Source organism: Colossoma macropomum, unplaced genomic scaffold (genome assembly GCF_904425465.1).
Source record: "Colossoma macropomum unplaced genomic scaffold, Colossoma_macropomum, whole genome shotgun sequence".
Taxonomy (NCBI): domain Eukaryota; kingdom Metazoa; phylum Chordata; class Actinopteri; order Characiformes; family Serrasalmidae; genus Colossoma; species Colossoma macropomum.
Window position 1 is genome coordinate 35,505,474 of NW_023494804.1, and position 17,813 is coordinate 35,523,286.

Genomic DNA, 17,813 nt, shown 5'->3' on the forward strand with positions numbered 1-17,813 from the left:
AAATGCCAGGTTAGTCCATTTAAGAGCAAATAATGTTATTTATATTGTGACTTTGGCTAATAGAAAAGTACTGGAAATATGCTAATAAGTTTAATGTGTTCATTTAGTCCATACACCTATAAATCGGTCAATTTTGCTGTGATAAAATTGGAATCAGCCACAAAAATTCATGATTGTTGTGTTCTTACTTATAACGTATACTGCTATATATGGCGCTGGTTATGAATGGCTTATATGTGTACAAACAATGCACACACATGCATTGCACCCACCCACACCCACCCAAACATGGAGCTCTGGCCTGTGGATCTGGACCCAACATCTTGTGTGCTCTACAAATGCAAGGTGTGTAATTTCATGATTCCATGGTCATGAAGGCTGGTCAGTGTAACAGATAACGTTCATTCCTCCATTCCTCCGTCCGTCCATCCACCCATCCATCCATCCATCCAAGCATCCATCCATCCACCCTGCACCCTGTTTCTCAAGCTCCGAGAGGTCCAGCAGAAAGCCTCAGTGTTGAGATGTGGGCCGGAACTAATAGGATTGGATTTGATTCATTAGATTCTCTTTCATCACACTGGTTGGAATTTCACTGCACGTCCCACTGAGCTCCCCCGTTCCTATTCTGTTTTTTTTAAAGGAGGTTGTGAAGACTCGGGGTGTGAGAGATCACATAACTGAGGCCAAATATTATACCCCCCATCCGCTTCATCTGATAAACAAACAAAACCGCACACCGACTGGGAATACTCACATATACAGCACCTGATAAAATGACTGTGTAGATAACACAGGAAAGCATTTTCATTGTAAGCTGATATATGGTTACAGTCCTGACTGTTATATCCTAAACTGAAAGAATGGAGAATTTATTAGATTCAAATGTGTCGTTTATATATATCGTTTATAATATCGTTTTCAACATGAATACAATACAATTATGATACTGTTAGTACTAAAAAAGAGATGTCATGTGTTGTGTTTGTGTGGAAGTGATGTACACATTTGCATCACTTTTCAATGTTAAACACAATCTCACCAGAACTGTAGAAGACAGATGCAGTTGCTTGGAAGAGCCTGGCAGTTTAGAATTTAATGGTGCAATCTTAGATTTCATTGTTTGGCTATTTTTCCATTTCATTGAAAATGGAAAGTTGAGCTAAAAGGATCAAAGAGTTTCAGACTGAGACTATTTTCTCTGAAAACCCTTTTAAACACCAGCCTAAAAACATGTGGTGACGAGGATGATTTCATCACTGATATTACATTCCGTCGCTGTCCACAAGTATCTCCAAAATAGTAACTTTACAGGAGAGAGCAAAAACACTTTTACATTTCAGTGTAAGTTAATGTAAAGAGATTCTTTTCCAAGTGATTTTAGAGCATTTCTATTGGTCCATTCATCATGAAATTTTCACACAACATAAAGGACAGCTGGTGTCTTGAAATGATGTAGAAAACTAAAAATCGGTAAAAAGACATTTTAAAAACAGGTACAGTGTCCTTTACAACAGCTTATTTGCACAGATAAATAACTTTAATTAATATTAATAAAACATATCTATAGCATGTAGATGTGGGTGCATTTAACATGAGTTCTCCATTACAGTGATTAATTCATTTTAAAAATGATGAGGTCCACGTTTGCCGTTTGTGTTTAGGTGCCAAAACAGTCATAATTTGTTTTTACATGACTATTTTCCAACCTCTCTTTGACTGTTAGAATTAAATAGGCTGTTTTTGTCACTGCATCTTTAAGACTGTTCTGTGTAAATGAAACATCATTCTGATTGGCTGTGTCTCTTTCAAAAAGCAGCTCAGACTGACGCTAAACTGCTGTATAGGTGGAGATACGTAATTGTGATGAGGTAACACGTTTTTGAATGGATAAATTGAAAATGGATTTTCTTAGATTCAATTCTGAAAAATGATTTTAAAAAATAAGTTCACTTTTTCAAAAGTTACGAGAGCTAAATGACACACTGATCCCATAATCTCCCAGAAATATTACAGCATAATAAGGAAAAAGAGGCTAGGCTGGCTTTACGTGGTGAGGTTTTCATATAATTTAGGTTATGGGCTGCATGTAACATAATTTCCATGCAATTAAAAAGCTACACAAAACAGTGAAAAATACTCACTGTCACATATAACAACTTATTATCTTATTATTCCACTTGTCAGCAAGATCAGCATATTGTATTCTTCTTACAGCCTATCAAAACATCCTGGCTATTTAAAACCATCCGCAACAATATCTTGAGCTCGCCATTTGTAATAACGTTCACTCTTTGGATGCCAAAGGAATGTAAAATTAGTTCGATAGTTAAGCTAACGATGTAAGATTTAGAAAAATGCTAGCTACATAAGCTAATTGGTTACTAGCATATAAGAAATGTTATTTCAATTGAAACTAGAAGAATAAAGTTTATGAATGAACTTTAAGATGGCTTTAAAACCACTGCAACGGTATCCCAGATGCTTGCTAAGGTGCTGCTGTGCTGTTGTTGTGGTATTCCAGGTGGTTGCTAATGTGTTGCTATGGTATCCAGGGAATGGTTAAGTTGTTGCTAGACCATTGTGTGGTAATCGAGGCGGGTGCTAAGGTGTTAGGCTGTTGCTGTTATCCCAGGTGGTTGGTGAGGTGTTGCTAGGCCAGTGCTATGGTATCCCAGGTGGTTGCTAAGGCGTTGCTTGGCCTTTGCTATGTAGGTTGGCTTTGTCAAGCCAACTTAATTGTATCATTTGAAATCAATACATGGTACATTATCACCATTCAATGAAATGTATTTCACAAATTTGAGATGGTTACATCTCGCGAGGCTGTATTAAGTTTCAAGAGAATTGCGGGAGGCTTTACATTACACAACGCAACTGAAACTTCTTTTTATGTAAGTTTCAAGCCACTATAGTTGCATTAAACGTTCATCATGTAAAGCCAGCCTTAAAGATATGTTTTTCACATCTTTCAGATTCTATCTCTAAATTAATTTACCAATAATGTTTCTGGCAGTTTGAACCAAATAGCAACAAAAAGACTGAATGGAACCTTTCAGTGTCTCTCAAAGATGTGAAAGTGTTTAAGGTGAGATGGAACAATCTTGTCTTTATTGCAAACACTGAACCTCAGCAGCTTCCTAATGTCTTCAGAATGCAGCAAAGACACTACACATGCAAAACATTTCATGTGAAGAAAGCACTGTAATGATGTCCATCTCCAAGTGTGCTTCCTTTAGAGATGTATGAAATTGAAGGCAAACATCTGATACAACAAAAACCCCTCACAGAGCTTTGCCTTGTTACGATCAAAATAATCAACTTGCACAGCTTGAAGTTCTGTTGAACCGCCCAACTTTGCTCCCTGCGTTTTTTTGTTGCATTGTGCGGAGAGCGAGACGGTCTCTTAAAGAACGCTTCCACTGGGCCAAATTAGCATGTCAATATGGTGCGGAGCTGATGAAATTTGTCTGGTTTGTGTTGTCAACAAGCACAATGTGGCGTTGTAATTGATCAGTTAACAGAGAGCTCTATCAGTACACCTCAGAACTACATCACAGACATACCAGCTACTGTGCACAGTCGTGGTTTTATTCAAAAGACTATTTCAAATTAACCAATAAAATACTACACAACTTCATCAAGAAATCTCATATGAACAAATACACATGAAATGACTTGCACAGATTTTTCTATCATTGTTATGTTAACAAAAACAGTGTTTTGATGTGAAATGGTGCACTAATACAGATTTCTTTAAAGTGATGGTGATGGGAACCAGGGGTCATGCTGTCTACAATACAAATATCATGGACTCATTGACTACATATATGATATTTACACTCAATGACTGTATATGTGAAATATATGATATATACACTGAATGACTGTATATATGATGGAAATTACACATTCATTCATTGACTGTGTATATGATGTAAATGATATATACACTCATTGACTATATATGATACATACACTTATTGCCTGCAACATGCAGACACTGTACATAAATAATTTTATTTACTATCCAACATGACCAGTAAACAAGTCTTCTGAGTTTTTATATGTAATGCTGATAAGGGTAAACATTTGGAATAATAAAGAAAAACGTGAGCACTATTTTTCCTTCATGATGCCAGGATGTACCTTACCGCCTTGAATGTACTTAAAAATACGCTGTACACCAAAACAAAGTCTCAGGGATCATGCAACATATTCATAGCCATTTAGTGGAATGACTTTCAAAGAGGAGGCTATTGGAGCCATTCATATTTCAGATGTCTGGCTCCACCATTATGAACAATTTTTTTTTGTAAGTTTCTCTAAAATGGCACATCACATCAAACCTGATGCTGAATGGCTTTATTTACATCTTAATGACCTAATTAGGCAGAAATATTAAAGAACTGGTGAAATTTATAGGTTGAAAAGTAGAAAAATAACACTTACAATCAATTAAAACAATATTTACACTGAAAATTGCCTTGATTTACATGTGTACATTTTACAAATCTTATCCACAAGAATAAAATATAATTTTGTCTTTCAGTTTGTTTAACATTTGCAGTAACTGTGCTGATGTAATTAGTAAATTCAAAGCATCACTTTTTCAATGTACATTAGCCTTAAATCTTGAATGCACATCATTGTTTTCAGCAATGTAATTAACAGTCCCCTTGTGTTCTGCACAATCGGACATAAGTCGGTGCTTCTGATTTGGACAGCACTAGGGGAACACTGGAGGCTCTTGTAGGACCCTCTCTTCTAAAGCTGGGCCCATTGACAGTGGCTGAGCCAGACAGGCCCTCTGGGTCCGTTGGGGTTTAGCATGTGCCAGTCTCTGTTCTAGTGGGCTCTCACAGGCTTGGCATACACTGGCTCCAGGAGGTGGAAGGGCAAGAGAGTGAACAGAGCTGCCAGGAACACCACACTCACTATAGACAGCAGGACATAGCGGCCAATAAAGAATGTGTCCACTATCTGAAACAAAGCAGAGGGAAGCATTATACATTTATAAATGTGTTTCCTGAATAACCTGAATAGGACAATGCTACGACAGAAATCCTTATTTAGAAGCAGGGGAGAAAGTCAGATTTGTCCACTAGAGGTCAGTAGAACACCTTCATGAGGAGCAGGAAGCAAAAAGTATCCCACTTTAGTTCTACCAGTCTTACAAAAACTCTGAGATGTAACCTTTGTAAAAACATGCTATAGATACACTTGGCTTCTGTTTAGTTGTTTGTACAGAATGAACATATGTAAGTCCCTCCTTTGGGAGTTGCTGTATTGCACAGTATGGCAAACAAAAGAACAATCGCTTTTATCTTAAGCTGAACAATTTGGAGCTTTGCAAACTCTATGGCGGGTTCCCAGAGTCTGAGACCACTAGTGAAAATGCTTCTATTATACATTCTTTTTTAACTAAATAAAAAACTTGAAGCATAACAATTTGAGTGAAAAGTAGAAATGAAATTTTAACAGGAATTGCAGAAGATCTTAGTATCTTCTTTTTGTTTTAAAGACGTGTACTCTGGGAATGACTACATAAATTTGTGTGGAAGCCTCTGATGAGCAGATCGAATCCTCCTGAGAGATGTCTGAACATGTGCTTCAATGGAAGAAATAACACTAATAAGAAAATCGACATTTTTTTGTACAAAGGCTTACATTTGAAGAAATAGAGCAGAATCTAGAATATATTTTGCTTGTCCTTTTCATTGTCTCGAAACTTTCAAAATTCTAAACGATTCTATTCATTTCCAGGCTTGAATGAAAAAAACATTCCCAGATTTTCACTGTGATTTTGGACATTTGGACCCCACTCTGATTATTTCCTTATGAAAGTGAAATATGAAATTGTGTCTGCATATGCACAAAATAGTTTTCAGATTAATATGAAAGTCACTGTGTGCACAGTGCATGTAATGCAAATTTTACAATACAATATTGCCATTTTCACATTAATACAATGCGTTTTATGATCTAGAATTAGGACAGAAAAGCTAATATAACATCTGCATTATTTATTTCATATTATTATTTTTTTCACCCCATAAAAGACAACAGTGCTTGTAAAAGGGATAACTTGCATAATACTAAATGAACAAACAAAAAAAACTATATAAAGTAATATAAACAAAATACAAGGTATATATTACACGTTACATGTAAAACAAGGCTACATCCCTAAATTAAACAAACTGAGCTTTACAAGTTCATTTACAGCAGTTTAGAGTCAGATCTTATTTGTCTATATGAAGTGTGGCACTGATGTTTTTGGCTGAAATGAGTATGAGAGTGAAGTTTTTCACAGTTCAGAGAGCCGCACAGTGGAGTAATTTTTACATTGAAGGTTATTCCTTTCAGGAATATCAGGGATTGTGTTAAATATCGCACATTTGATAGCGTGAAATCTAACTGTATTCGATTCACAGAGCATATCGTCTCGTGAACCTGTCTCAAAAAAAAAAAAATAAATAACATTAACATGCACATTGTGACAACTCAAAACAATATTGTGTATTGTGTACTTATGGCAGCAGCCATCCCTAAAGGCCTGGGCTAATGTATGTGGGCCTGATCATAGGAAAGCTACCTTAAGAACCGTGCCAGGGAGAAAGAGGTGTGAGAATGAAACAGTGACTGTTTGTGTGAAACAGTCGGAGTGGGGGAAAGAGAGAAAGAGAGGGAGCGAGTCCGTGTCTGTTGTGTGTGAAAGAGAGCGAGAGAGAATGGGGGAGGGCGTCGTCTCCAGTGAATGCAGTGTTCTCTCGTTTAACGCATCTCACTTTCTAATTTGCCAATTAGCCGGCTAGCGAAGCAAAGAGCGGAGGCCATGTTTTATTAATGCGGCGTTGAGTGTGCCGTGCCCAGCTCCTGTTTGGGGCCAGCCTAATTGGCACTGTGATATGTTTTTGTACAACAGCAAGGGCTTAGCCATTTCTTATACAGCAGACGGCCACTTATCAGGAGAAGCAGACGATCTGCTCAAACTTACTGCAGCCAGCAGAAACAGGGCTAGCTTCAGTGTGGCTAGCTCTACACATAAAAACACACTGCTCTACAATAAAGAACCAGTCTAAAGAAGCATATTATACCGACTCTACATGCAGAACTCTTTTTGTTTGTAGCTGAGATCTAAATTAATCTGTTTAAAGCCCTTCACTTGTCTACATCCAAAGCTTTTGAGGTGTCGTTTCTTGTGTGGAAGCACATAAACATCACAGTAATGATGAGGAAACAGAAGAAAACCCTGACCCAAATCAGCATCACCACAGCAAAGTACCCTGTGGATCTTACAGTATGGGCTAACGCTCAGTGATGAATTACAAATGAGCCGACGCAACTGCGTGCCGAGACCCCATTGGCTGCACTAAAAAGAAGTCGTGTTGTTTAGGCCTTGTGAATTTTTTCAAAGCTTTACAACATTTTTTTTTTCTTCCAGTTAACAATATTCCACTGTGTTTTCTATTCTAATCTCAGGCTGAAAGGCTGAAAGGTAAACTGTGTGGTTTGTATGTGTGCGTTTGGCAGTGAGGTGCAGTGGTTTTGGCAGAAGCACACTGGGGGAAAATGCTGCTGTGTGTTTGTGCTACTCTGCTGCTGGAGAGAGATAAACCACACCAGGTCTTTTGTGTAAAACACACACACATATTACAATGCAAGCAGCATGACAATTAGAGAACCTTCAGCACTTCAAACCACGTTTGATAAAATTCTACATTTTTACCATTCGAAGAAGAATTGTGTGGAACGTCTAAATGCTGGCACTGGCTGGTTTTGTGGATTTAAAGAGTGTAATGCTATTTTCAGTGTGGTTTACATCTGTGTAAATATTGCAGACATACCTGAAAAGAGGTCATCCTCTGTTTTTTGCGCTATTGCCCTGCATGAGTGTAATAGTAGAGCTTTGTGTAAGTGGGTAAAGTAGCCTAAAGCCACACTGAAGTAAAGGTATTGTTACTAGTGCTGAAGTACATGAACAGTCTCTGTCTCAACATCCTTTTATCTTGGTCTTGTCTCAGTGTAAGTTGGACTTGGAAGTTGTTTTCGAGACTAGCCGAGTGCGATGCCACTGTCTGAGGTAATTAGAAACGGAACTTTTTTCCCCCCAGTGCCCCCAATTTGCCCTACAGGTTTTAAAAAATCTTCACTTCCAAATCCTTTTCATGATGGCTTAACTGGGTATTACTTGTCTGCTGATGTTCACTGGTTACAAAATTCAAGTTGAAGGTTATTATATGTCTTTATTTTATAATATTGAAAATTGAGGTATGTTGTTTGGTTTATATTCAGTTGACTTTAGGTGGTTATGGAGAACAACCTGACCATCATTTACTTTTAAAGTCACAATGCAAAGTTGCACTAAGACTATAATATAATAATAATTAAAATAATAATAATAATAATAATAATAATAATAATAATATGTATGTGGACAAAAGTATTGGGACACCCCTCCTAATTATTAATTTCAGGTGTTTTAGGCACACTCACTGCTAACAGGTGGATAAAATTAAGCACATAGCCTTACAGTCTCGATAGGCAAACACTGGCAGTAAAATGGGTTGTACTGATGAGCTCAGTGACTTCAAACATGGCACTGTCACAGGATGCCACCTCTGCCAAAAGGCAGTTTGTAAATTTCTGTCCCGAGTGTCTATCCTCTGTTAATTCACTCACTAAAGAGGTCCAAATTGCCTCTGGAAGCAACATCAGCAGAAGAACCGCACATTAGGAGCTTCACGTAATGGGTTTCCATGGCCGAGCAGATGCACACTAGCCTAAGCTCAAAATGCACAATGCCAATCATAGGGGGGAGTGGTGTAAAGTACGCCGCCACTGGACTCTGGAGGCGTGAAAATGTATTCCATGGAGTGACAAATCATGCTTCTCTATCTGGCAGTCTGATGGATGAGTCTGGTTTTGGCAAATGCCAGGAGAACATTACCTGCCTGACTGCAATGTGCCAGGTGTACAGTTTGGTGGAGGAGGGATGATGCTATGGGGTGTTTTTCAGGGGCTGGTGCTTGACTGGCCTACATAGAGCCCTGACCTCAACCCCATCCAGAACCTTTGGGATGAACTAGAATGGAGATTGCGAGCCAGGCCCTATTGTCCTAGATCAGTCTCTGACCTGACAAATGTTCTTCTGGATTAATGGGCATCTCCAAATTAAGCAAACTGAGCTTTATATGTTTGTTTACAGCAGTTTGCAGTCAGATTTCATGTTTCTGTACAAAATGTGGCACTGACCTTGTGGCTGAAATGAGTGCGAGAGGTAATATTCTAATGTGGCTCAATCACTCACAGCAAACTGCAGAATCCAGGACTCTTTAACACCGAGTAGCTATCAGAAACTATAAACGCCCATGTCAAGCTATTTGTTTTACCTGTTTTTGAATCACAGGTTTTTACTGAGAGCTACGCAGTGGATGTTATTTTTATGTTGATGTTTAGTCCTTTTAGGAATATCACTGATTGTGTTAAATACAACTACAGCGACCACTGCCTGTAGCATGCATTTTAAAGCATGAAATTTAACTGTATTCAATTCACATCTCATATCGTCTCTTGACCCTCATATCAGAACTAAATATTAACACCTACATTGTGACACCCCTAATATTGTGTATCATGAAAATTTCTTAAAGGCCACAACTACAACGAAGCTTTATAAATTCTGTACCTTGTGTCTTGTCTTGCTGAAATGAAGTTGTACATGCTGAAGAGATGAATACTAACTCGCCTCTAATGATGAGATGGTCTTGACTCGTCTCTAATGATCTTGACTACAACATTAATTGTTACATCAATAAAATAATGATCCAAGTACAAGTAAACATAGCTATTAAAGAAGGCACAATAGTGCCTTTTCTTTTCTTGTATCGGTCGATACAGATCCAATTTGTTTCTTTTAAAACCACTGTGCTTTAAAACGAGCTAATCTTAAACGAAGCACATCCAAAAATCCGACATTCAATTAGACTGTGCTGTCGGAACAAACTGCTGTACAATTCAGTCTACGTTTGTTACAGGATGGGACAAGATTCCTTCATTTTTTACTCTAATATCTAATCCAACATTTTCTGCTGATTTTGTCCTGATGCTGATACCTCGTATCAGATCTATACCATCTCCAGTAGGGAAGTGAGAAGACCTTAACTCAAAACCTGGAACTTTTTAATTCATCCAGCATCTATCAGAATAGGAACTAAAATTTTTAGGTGCTATTCTTCTCTTTTTGGATCCTTTTGGTGTAACATAAAATGCTAAAGTTTGAAAATGAGGGGTGTGAGCAACAGCAAAAGTGCTAAAGAACAAAATAAAATGAATAAGAAAACAGAATGAAAAGAAGTAAGAAAAATAGAGCACAAAGTTGATTCATTTCCCTCTCCTCATCAGAGCAACTGTAAAACTATCTTTTCAAAATTCTTTAAAAAGTACAAATTCATCAAAATTTAAGTACATGGAATTCAGTAATACTAACATATTTCTGGCTAGCATAAACATCTACAGTCTAATGTAAGGTCATTGTCTTAATACACCAATTTAAATGAATAACATTCAAGACACAATACTGTTCTATGCCATTGACTTGAAAGGCTAAATGTTTGAATACAGTTTTAATAGGAAGGACAGAAGTGCAGCCTTTAAGTCAACATGTCTTCTATCTTTAAAATCAAACGCACTGACCTGTGTTTCTTTTACAGGGGACGGGACTTCAGCAGCTCGTGGGAAAAAGACGAGGATCAAGGTGATGGTTAAAGCCAAAAGTACTATGGGGATCATCACCAGTCTGATGAAAAAAAAATAGTATTATTAATTTTTTAAAAATACCCACAAATTCACACAAACATGAACGCTAGCAAGGCTCCATCACTAGCCGAACACTGAGTGAAGAACAAGCAAGGGATTAAAGAACCACATAAACATTCATTTTCATAAGTAGACTACACTTTAAATTAATGACACTGACAGCATGAAATGAGCTAAGAAATTAACAGCATGGCACCTACTATCCACACATTTTTTTCCCCAAAATGCTCAGTTAGGAGCGGAACAATTAAGACATTTAACCTCCTGTGAAGAGAAATGTGAGGTATGTGTTAAATCTACTACTACTAAATTATTTAACATATTAAGCTGGAAAAGTACTTATTGTTTACAAATAGATATATCTGTAATGTTTCATTCACCACTAAAATTGTTTTCCATGTTTGATGCCCCTTCATATTAGCAGTGATAGATATTTTCATATTCCCCAATAAATATTCCACAACAGTAATGGGCATTTGAAATGTCTGATGTTACATGGTAATGCTGACTAAACAAAGCTTGTTCTGCTCTGCACTTAAGGCCTCAAACAGCTTAATGGCTGTGTTTCTAAAAACACTGAAAACATTCATAGCCTTAAATGCCTTAAAGTGTCCATTTTGAGGCAATATTTTTAAAATAAAAGTTTGATTCAGCACATAAACAATGTTAAAGTTTTAAAATACTGTGCTCTGTGAAACTAAGCTAATAAAAATGTCACCAAAAACCAAAGCATTAACATCAGGGGTGCCCAATGCTGATCCTGGTGATCTACCACCCTGCAGAGTTTAGCACCAACCCTGATCTCACACACCTGATCCAGGTAGGCCTTCAGTGGAATCCAAATGTCAGGTGTGTTGGATCTGAACTTTCCAGGGTGGGAGAGCTCCAGAATCAGGATTGGTCACCTCTGATATACCTATTTCTGCGTACAGCCCACAGCAGTTCAGCTCTGCTGATTCACATGATTCCCAATGAAGTTATAAGGAGCGTGTAAGACTCAACTGCTTTGTGGCCAATGAGACCAATCAGAACAGAGACAATTTACATATATTAGTATTAGCTGTTTCTCCTAAGAGATAAAGAGGGATTGGGAAACTGTCATGTAAAAATGATGAATTATGTAACTGCCACATAAAACCGCACAAATAAGTGGACTGTGCTGGCGGTGTGGGGATTAGGACGTTGTCCCTTCAAAGGCCTCACTACAAAGTTAGAACCACAATTTGTGATTAATGTGAGAAAAATGATTAGTTATCTAGTTTCATTGCTTATCACTCTTAAAAACGATCGTTCTTCAAGGATTCTTTAGTAAAGGTAATTGTTCTATTTAGAACCATGAGTTCTATATAGGACCATTTGCAGATCTTTAGATTGATGGTGAATGTGTTGTATATAGCACCAAAAAGTGTTCTTCTGTTGTTATGATGTCAAGCTTGTAACAACAGAAGAACCCTTTTGGTGTTATATAGAACCCTGTTCAACAAAGTTCTATACAGAAATCATACACAACACGTTCTCCATCAATCTGAAGAATCATTTCACCATGCAAAGAACCATTTAAGCATGAAACGGGTCTATGGAGAACTCATGGTTCTGAATAGAACCATTGTCTTTACAAAGGAACCCTTAAAGATCCATCTTTTTTTAAGAGTGTGGTGCCGTTTCAGTAACTCACTTTGTTGGAGCGGAGGCTCGAGACAGAAGGAGGCCGAGAACCAGAGTCACGATCCATATGAGGGCAATGAGGAAAACTCCGGTACCGACACCCAGAACCGCTCCAGCCATACCTCACCTTTCCTCACCTCACCTCACCTGCTACACGAACGAAGGTATGAGCTAAACACCGTTCAAACAAGTCTCATCTAAAGCCAGTTTGAGCAGCTGGCTTTACGTCAGTGTTAAGTGGTTAGGCTTCGCTTAAACTGTAATCTAATGAAAAATAAGTAAACACAACAGCGAGCTAGCCAGCTAACCTAGCCGAGTAACCGTCTGGAACGTATTAATCACCTAGCTTTTTTCTCGTAGGCTAAATTAGCCATTTCTGCTTCTGCCTGATTGTCTCACTGATTCTCGACTTCGTTAGCTACGTTTGTCTGTACGAATTCATATTTCTGGGAGTCGAAGCAAAAAAAGTCTATCGTAACTGTTTCTCCCTGGATACAAAGCGGCGTCATACAGTACAGCCACACTTCCTATGTTACAAAAACAGCCAATCAGAGCGTTTCTTACTCACATGAACAGGATGCTGGGAGTTGTAGTCCATTTTTACGACCACAGAGATGCAAGAGAAGCGGAGTAGTAATGTCAGATCATTTTTATTTGCTTTAATTGTGCATTTAACCGTTCATTTGCATCATATCAAGCAAATATTAAATCGGTTTAATTTAAAACATGTTTTAAACAACAGTAAAAGTGAAAGACTTCAACGAGGTCTCTGAAACAGTGTGGAATAAATGGACTTGTAAAATAAAGTCTATAGTAAATTTTGGTAAATTTGCACAGTTACTGTTAACAGTTTGCTGCTGGACACTACACAAGTATCAAAACTTAATATAAGATATTTATCGTATTAAAATAGTATGCAGAGGCAGACTTTTTTGAGACTTGTATATTAAACAGCAGTATAAAATAGCACTATAGAAATCATCTAGTTTCTTATAGTATTACTATAGTATGGTATTTTCTTAGGGTTAATAGATTGAAAATATAAACAGCATAAACAGACTACCATAACCTTACCCCAAGGTTTTGTAGCCTCTCAAACAGATCATGTCTTTTAATACTTCTTATTGTATCATATTGTTTCATGATATATCATATCGTATTGTTGCATCATAGCTAGCGGTTAGTCTGTTAGCTCTGAGCTTACACATGTTAGCTCATGGCTGCAATGGCATGTTCACTAATCTGTACACACACATTACCCTTCTCTGTCAGTCGGTGGATCTAGAAGAAAAAAGTTCAGTAATTTTTATATATGATATATGTTGTTGGGAGTGGGCTTAACACATACAAGAAATATTAATGCAATATTACAATAAATACCACCTTTATTTGAGAAATGAACATAAAAATAAATGTATTTTTTGTTATACCTCAGCTGTCATTCTGTTCAAAAACTTGTTATATTAAAGATTGCACTAAGTACTGTCACCTCACAGCAAGAAGGGCCTGGGTTCGATCCCCCAGCCGGGCGACCAAAGTCGTTTCTGTGTTGGAGATTGCAAGTTTACCCCCGGTTCTGTGTGGGTCTCCTCTGGGCGCTCCGGAGGGCCAACTGGACATGCTAAATTGGCTCTAGGTGTTATTGTTATCTGTGTGTCTGCACTGTGATGGCCTGGCCACCTGTCCATGGTGTGTCCTGCCTTCCACCCAATGAGCGTTGGGACAGGCTCCAGCATGAGCAGCTTAGAAAATGTGTGCATGTGTGTACAACTCCAAATTATAAATTCATGTAGATATATTATGTATATTATTATAGAAGTACTGTACAACAATATATTATAGATCAATAAAGACACTGTTTTATATATATATATACTCATATATATATATATATATATATATATATATATATATATATATATATATATATATATATATATATATAAATATATATATATATATATATATATATAAAATAGGAGTATTGTACACTGTATAATAAATTATTAGAGACACTGTATTATAGGTCCACATGTACTGTACAACACTAAATTATGGATTATTACAGACACTATATGACATATATTATAATAAAAGTATGGTGCAGCACTATAGTTAGCTAAGAGTCTTATAGTATGACTATAGGTGTAGGTTTGTAAGGGTAAGAGCATCAGAAGCAGGGCTGTCTGCCTTCTCGGTCTCGTCACTGTCACATTTTCAGCGCGCGCCGACAGGGGGCCAGCGGACTCCACACGGCGGAGCAGCGCGAGACTGGACTGAGCGCTTTCCGTACAGCACCGAGAGAGGAGCCGCGGAGGTGCTGCAAAGGGGGGTACGGGAGGCAGAGAGAGAGAGAGAGAGAGAGCGAGAGAAAGAGAGAGGGAGGAGGAGGAGGAGGAGGAGGAGAAGGAGGAGGGGGGTGGTGGGAGGGGTCTTACATGGCAGACGTCACTAGTTGTGTAGGGGAGTATAGGCTGTGTTGTCAGCCTGGTGTCAGTCTGATGAAGATTGGCATTCAGGTAAGCTGTCATTCATTTTCAATGTCAGACCGCAGAAGCTAACACTCCAGCATCTTTTTTTCTCTCTCTCTCTCTCTCTCCCTCTCCCCCTCTCATTACAAAAGGCAGGACATTATTCATACAGACAGGGCCATGGACGAGGGAGAGCAGGGGCGAGAGAGAGAGAGAGAGGGAGAGAGAGAGGGAGAGAGAGAGAGGGAGAGAGAGAAGGAGAGAGGGGTGAGAGAGCAGAAGAGAGGAAGAGAGCAGGAGGGAGGGAGACAGGGAGGGGAGGAGGGAGAGAACGAGAGTGATAGAAGGAAGAGAGGAAAGAGGGAAACGAGGGGAAGATACGATATTTGGAGGCGCGTTAGGATTCTTGGATGCTTGTTTTGCTCCTTGAAGCCTGTGGACTTGTGAAATGTGGTAATTCTCTGTGCGGCTGGGCTGTCAAAAACAATCCTTTGGTCATGAGGCTATTGGTCTGATAGCGGCATGAGGCAGTCATTTCTAACGCACTGTGGCATCTAGCAGGAGGCTTTTTTATTCAGAACACTTTTATTGTCTGTTTAAGTCCTTTTTTTCTTCGTTTCAGTCACTAAAATGCTGTATGTTTTGCTGTCGAGTCTCACTCTGAGTGTTTTGAATAAGAGTAACGGTAGGCTAGTCGGTTAGCTAGTTAACTAACTGTTTTAGCACCAAGTTGATCGCTGTCTGCATTTTTTTGTGTGTTTTCTGACTACAGTGCCTTATTCTTTGTTAGGCTATTTCTGCATGGTTTAATGTGTGGTGAAAATAGCGCTTTTACCTTTTTTTTTCTTTCTTAGTTCTTTTTAACGTGAACTTTTTTTGGCCACTGCTAGTAAATAACGCCATGGCGAGGAAGACGGCATGCATCCATACAGAACTGTTCATTTAAGATATTTCTTTATTTCTGTTTCTGTATTAACTAGACATTTAATGTGCTCTGGTTTTCACTGAGATACCTGAAAGTTAATTTACGGTAATAATGGACTTGACAGCATCTTGAGTTTCTAATGACGTTTCTTTTTCTTCTGTGTAAATTTTTTTCATTGTTTCTCATTGTTTGCTGTTCATTAGTCTTTGGGAATTTGTATTAATTGCATATAAAGGGTTTTACACCTTTGTTTTCTTGTTTTACTTCAGTGTACTTTTGTGGAAAAGGGGGTTCAACTTCCTTTTAGTGAAACTGGTGAAAAAGTCCACCTGTACTGTAAGTACTCCCTTCAAAAAGATGGTTCTTCGAGGGTTCTTTAGTAAAGGGAATAGTTCTGTTTAACCCAGGAGTTCCCTATAGAACTATTTTGTGGATAACGGTGAAATCGTTCTTCAGATTGATGGAGAATGTGTTGTGTATGGTTCTGTTTAGAACTTTTTTGAAAATGGGTCTATATAGCATTAAAAGGGTTCTTCTATTTTTACAGTGTCAAGTTTGTAATAGCAATGGCAGAACCCTTTTTGGTGCTACAGAGAACCATTTTCAAAAATGTTATATACAGAAACACATACAGTATGATTCTAGATAGAATACTGGGTTCTCTTGGTTCTAAATAGAACCGTTCCCTTTTGCTACCTTTGAAGAACCATCTTTTTAAGGGTGTAGAAAAGTTCTCTGGTAAAATTGACACTTTTTACTACATTAAAACACCTCTTAATGAAAAATGGCATTCATGTGATTGACTAGGGTGCTTGGTGTATAATATATAATTTAAAAGTATGGTTAATATGTAATAAATTAGAATTAATATGAGTTAGCGTGTTAGCCAGAATTCCGGTCCTTTTCATTTTATTAAATGTATTGGATTATAAGAAATTTAGACTGCCCCCCCCACCCCCTTAACACTTATAACATATAAATATATTCTAATAAATACTGCCATGTGTGTAGTTTTGACACAACACAGTTTTGTGAGTTCGTGAGCTTCATTTCTACTTTAGTTTTCAGTGCGAAATTATGTCATGCTGTTGTGTTCAATGTATTACTCAGCAGTAAATACAGAAAAAAATAAATCAACTCTTATCTTACATCTACCAACATCATGTTTTTGTACTTAAGTTGCATCAAAGCGACCCAGATGATATCCTGTGTTTGGTAGCCATGACAGATATTATAAAAGCTATTAAAGAAGCATAATTCTGTGTTACTGACACGGGGATTGCATTGCGCACATAACCCTGAGAGTCTTCCCATGCCGTTCAGTGTCTGACACATGAGTCCATGCCTTCTGACTGTCAGAAAAGCTGGATGAGGAATTTCTCAGCATGAGAAGGAGGGAGTGTGTGTGTCTGTGCGACTGTATGTCCCTTTGTCCTCTCAAAGGCAGGCCTCTGATAATCAGGTATTGTGTTTCAGTGGTTTGGGCTATCATGAGGCTGTGATATTTTGGTTGGTGGTGGTGGGGGGGGGTGGTTGCTGTTCAGTGCCAATTTAAATGCTGAGATCCCTGCTGTGATCTTAATTGATGATACGTGTCATGGGACAAGCCACCCTTGGGCAAAACTGCAAATATATAAAAAAAAAATACCCAAGTTTATTTGCATATTCTCATTGCCTGAGTCAGGAGCAAATTGCAGGCTGAGGTGCAATTCATGCGGTCCTGCAGCTTTTCGTTCTAATCACTAATAAACTGATTCGGTCTTGCCTTGATGAGGGCCGTAAACAGAGTGGAAACAGCATATGTTATAAACCAATTTGCGCACTTATGCACGGCCATAAAGCTATTTAGAAAATTGAGCTTGGCCTTAGTGTCTGTCATTTTCTTGTTGACGCCTCTCTATTCGAATGCTTTATTTTCTACTCATATTGCC

The 17,813-nt window shown here is 38.1% G+C and overlaps 2 protein-coding genes across 3 annotated transcripts in view; one reads left to right on the top strand and one right to left on the bottom strand.

Moving 5' to 3' along the window:
• Positions 1-4,352: 4,352 nt before the first annotated feature.
• Positions 4,353-13,003, bottom strand: tmem218 (transmembrane protein 218). The gene is made up of 3 exons (XM_036594993.1): positions 12,497-13,003; positions 10,699-10,801; positions 4,353-4,983 (listed from the first exon to the last, which is right to left on the bottom strand). The coding sequence occupies exons 1-3, from the start codon at positions 12,604-12,606 to the stop codon at positions 4,849-4,851; spliced, it is 348 nt and encodes a 115-aa protein (XP_036450886.1). The 5' UTR covers positions 12,607-13,003; the 3' UTR covers positions 4,353-4,848.
• A 1,945-nt stretch (positions 13,004-14,948) lies between these two features.
• Positions 14,949-17,813, top strand: part of pknox2 (pbx/knotted 1 homeobox 2) — a 130,179-nt gene continuing 127,314 nt past the window's right edge. The window contains exon 1 of one of the 2 annotated variants that reach the window (XM_036595477.1): positions 14,949-15,005. The gene's annotated coding sequence lies outside the window, so the exon portion shown is untranslated. Of the gene's footprint in view, positions 15,006-15,280; positions 15,411-17,813 lie in introns of those variants that run through there. The other variant, XM_036595478.1, reaches the window with a different exon arrangement.

What these genes read in the sequence shown, in the direction of transcription:
- tmem218 (XM_036594993.1), bottom strand. Translation starts at nt 12,606, where the DNA reads ATGGCTGGAGCGGTTCTGGGTGTCGGTACCGGAGTTTTCCTCATTGCC. An exon ending in CGAGCCTCCGCTCCAACAAA is followed by an intron (nt 10,802 to 12,496) that starts GTGAGTTACTGA and finishes TTTTTTCATCAG; the next exon opens with ACTGGTGATGATCCCCATAG. An exon ending in CCCCTGTAAAAGAAACACAG is followed by an intron (nt 4,984 to 10,698) that starts GTCAGTGCGTTT and finishes GCTTTGTTTCAG; the next exon opens with ATAGTGGACACATTCTTTAT.